Consider the following 2,626-nt stretch of genomic DNA (forward strand, 5'->3'; position numbering starts at 1 on the left):
ATTTTTTTTTTTTATAAAAAAAAAGTCAATTTTAATGTTTTATTTAGATTACAAAAATAAATCGTAATAGAAATAATCCTATTTATGATGTTTTAAAAATTAAGACCTACAGAAGACTGATTTAAGACCAATTAAGGCCTACAAGTATCAATCTGGCTAAAGCCACATCAGTCTGGAAAGGCTCCTCTGGAAATTGTTTGCATAAACGAAAGACTTTGAATACAATTCTTTGAGCTGATTGGGTAAATCACCAAGTGGCAAATGCCTCACATGTTGAGCTTTTGACCAATCACAGCAGCAACAATTCTTAACAGATAACCCACGTCCTGAAGCTTTCTCCAGCTAAATGTGGGCCAGGACCTAGCTTAACTGAGTGACAAGATAAGATCAGCTCATGCTACTTGCCCTATAACAGGCCACACATAGAAACAGACACGTCATTTAGAAATATCCGTTTTTAAATTTCAAATCTTACTCTATTACCTACTATTATAAATAGTTTGTTATGTGCTGTGAAGATTCTCAGTTATCCAGATCATGGTCGTTCAAAAAAAACTGGACTTTGTGTTGGGTAGGTTTCAAACTTGGAAACATAGTGCAGTGGATTGTTTTTAATGTTCTTTTTTATGGAACAGTTTGTTGTGACAACTTAGAGGAAGACGGAAAGACGGATGACTGCTTTTTTTTTGTTGAAATGAAAGTAATTAGTTGATGTTGGGGTTTATATCCATGCCCAAATACCACCGTATGCATCTTGAGCAATCACTTAAAAAGATGATTATAGCAGCCCCATATCTAGTCAGTAATTGACAATGAATGAGCTCCAAAGAGCCTGCTCTGCCTTGAGATGACAGGATCAGCCAAAGGGGGGGACTCCATCCTCCAGGGGAGAGTAAGCTGCTACTCTTTGACGACTGCCCTCTGAGATTTATACCTTACTTACACAGAAAATCATGGCTTCTTCTGCCCCGAGATCCAACGATCAGCTGTTGCCCACTGTTCCTTTTGACAGAACTAGGGAAGAAAGCCTTTAGCTATTCAGCTCCTTGTGCGTGGATTTTTCTTTTATAATTAAACTTTTTATCTTTAAATGCTTTAAAGCTGAAAGTGAAAGAATCTGAAGCAAACAAAATGATCTGTAATTGTTTTACTCTATATGTTTTTTATGTACCTGTCATTTAATTGAATGTATCTGTTTCTTTTGTAACTTTGCTGCCTCTTGGCCAGGACATCCCTTGAAAAAGAGTTTTTTTTATCTCAATTTCTTCCTCCCCTGGTTAAATAAAAAATAAATACTCCTCAAAAGCAGTCATGTGGGACGAATATGGCATCTGATCATGAAGGCTTCATGGGGATTCTCCTCCAAATGTTCCTTTAGCTATGTCCATATGCTCTGGATGCTGTTCAGAAGGACAGGGGTTTCTGGAACCTGCTTCATTATTAGGCAACATGAAGACAGAGATGATGGATGGACTTTTGGATTGATCATTAATCCACATATGAACATATTGCTCACTAAATACTTTACTTTAACAAGCATATTGCCCTAAAAATGTGTTTAGTATCAGAGTTGTAACATCTAGTAGCCAATTCTGCTATTTAGGATCAAAACAACAAACCAGTTGGTGTGGCACTAAAAACCTAAGCAGAGAAATATTATTTACAGATACGAAATACTTTTTTTTTAGCGTCATAGTCAACCGTGTGACAGAACCCTCATGCTGATTACAACATATTCTAGTGCGAACAAAGATGAGCTCATCCAACAGCTACCTGCTATTAGCTAGCCAACCAGCAACAACAAAAAGGCTCACTTTCTTTGTCATTTAACGCTGTCAGTTTGCTAAACTTTCTTAAAAACGTATACAAAACATACCTGGAAATGTTCACTTAAGTTAAATCAAGGTTCACTAAAAACTGCATCTAATTAAAACGCCTTCAACGGGAGAAAGATGCTAGCTAACTCACATTAGCTATGATCCAAGGTAGCGCTGATTCTTGCTATGTTCTTAGCAGAATAAAGACTCATCTTACCTTGACTTCCCAACGCCACTCTCTCCAATTATCAAAATCTTCAGCGTCGTTAAGACGTCGTCTTCCATTTCCTTTAAATGTGACTTTTTCTGTCTCTTAAAATTCCAATAACCGAGAATTTGGCTCCTTGTTGCAGCTAAACAGCACAGATGGGTTTGACTCGGTAGGATGTCTCACTCCAACTATATCCGGCGTGACATGTTGGCACTTCCGGTTGTCAAAATTTGATTTATTTATTTATTTATTTATTTTTTTTTTTTTTTTTTACTTTATTGAAAAGTTGCAAATTACAAAATATTAACATAACATATCTCAAGAAATAGAACAGTATCTCCAGAATCAGTGTTCAATGATGGAGTGCAATTACAGTTAAAATATGACATACTTTAACTTAACCCCTAGAACCCTACGGACCCACCGGTGGGTCAAGCTGCTACGTGACCTCGTAATTTTAACAAACCCCCAGTATTGATGTAAAAAACACATTTGGCACAGTTTGGTGACATTTTTGGATAAATGTGCCAAAATGGCCTCTCCGCCTAAGAAATTTCTCACTAATACCATTCTAAAATAAATATGATTCATCTGATTG

The 2,626-nt window shown here is 36.6% G+C and overlaps 1 protein-coding gene across 1 annotated transcript in view; it reads right to left on the reverse strand.

Moving 5' to 3' along the window:
* The window catches only part of rab18 (RAB18, member RAS oncogene family), a 14,195-nt gene extending 11,990 nt beyond the window's left edge, over nucleotides 1–2,205 (reverse strand). The window contains exon 1 of the mRNA XM_015389849.1: nucleotides 2,035–2,205. Coding sequence (XP_015245335.1) covers nucleotides 2,035–2,102 — 68 coding nt within the window. The 5' untranslated portion in view covers nucleotides 2,103–2,205. The remainder of the gene's footprint in view (nucleotides 1–2,034) is intronic.
* Nucleotides 2,206–2,626: the final 421 nt, after the last annotated feature.

Source organism: Cyprinodon variegatus, unplaced genomic scaffold (genome assembly GCF_000732505.1).
Source record: "Cyprinodon variegatus isolate N-32 unplaced genomic scaffold, C_variegatus-1.0 Scaffold476, whole genome shotgun sequence".
Lineage (NCBI taxonomy): Eukaryota > Metazoa > Chordata > Actinopteri > Cyprinodontiformes > Cyprinodontidae > Cyprinodon > Cyprinodon variegatus.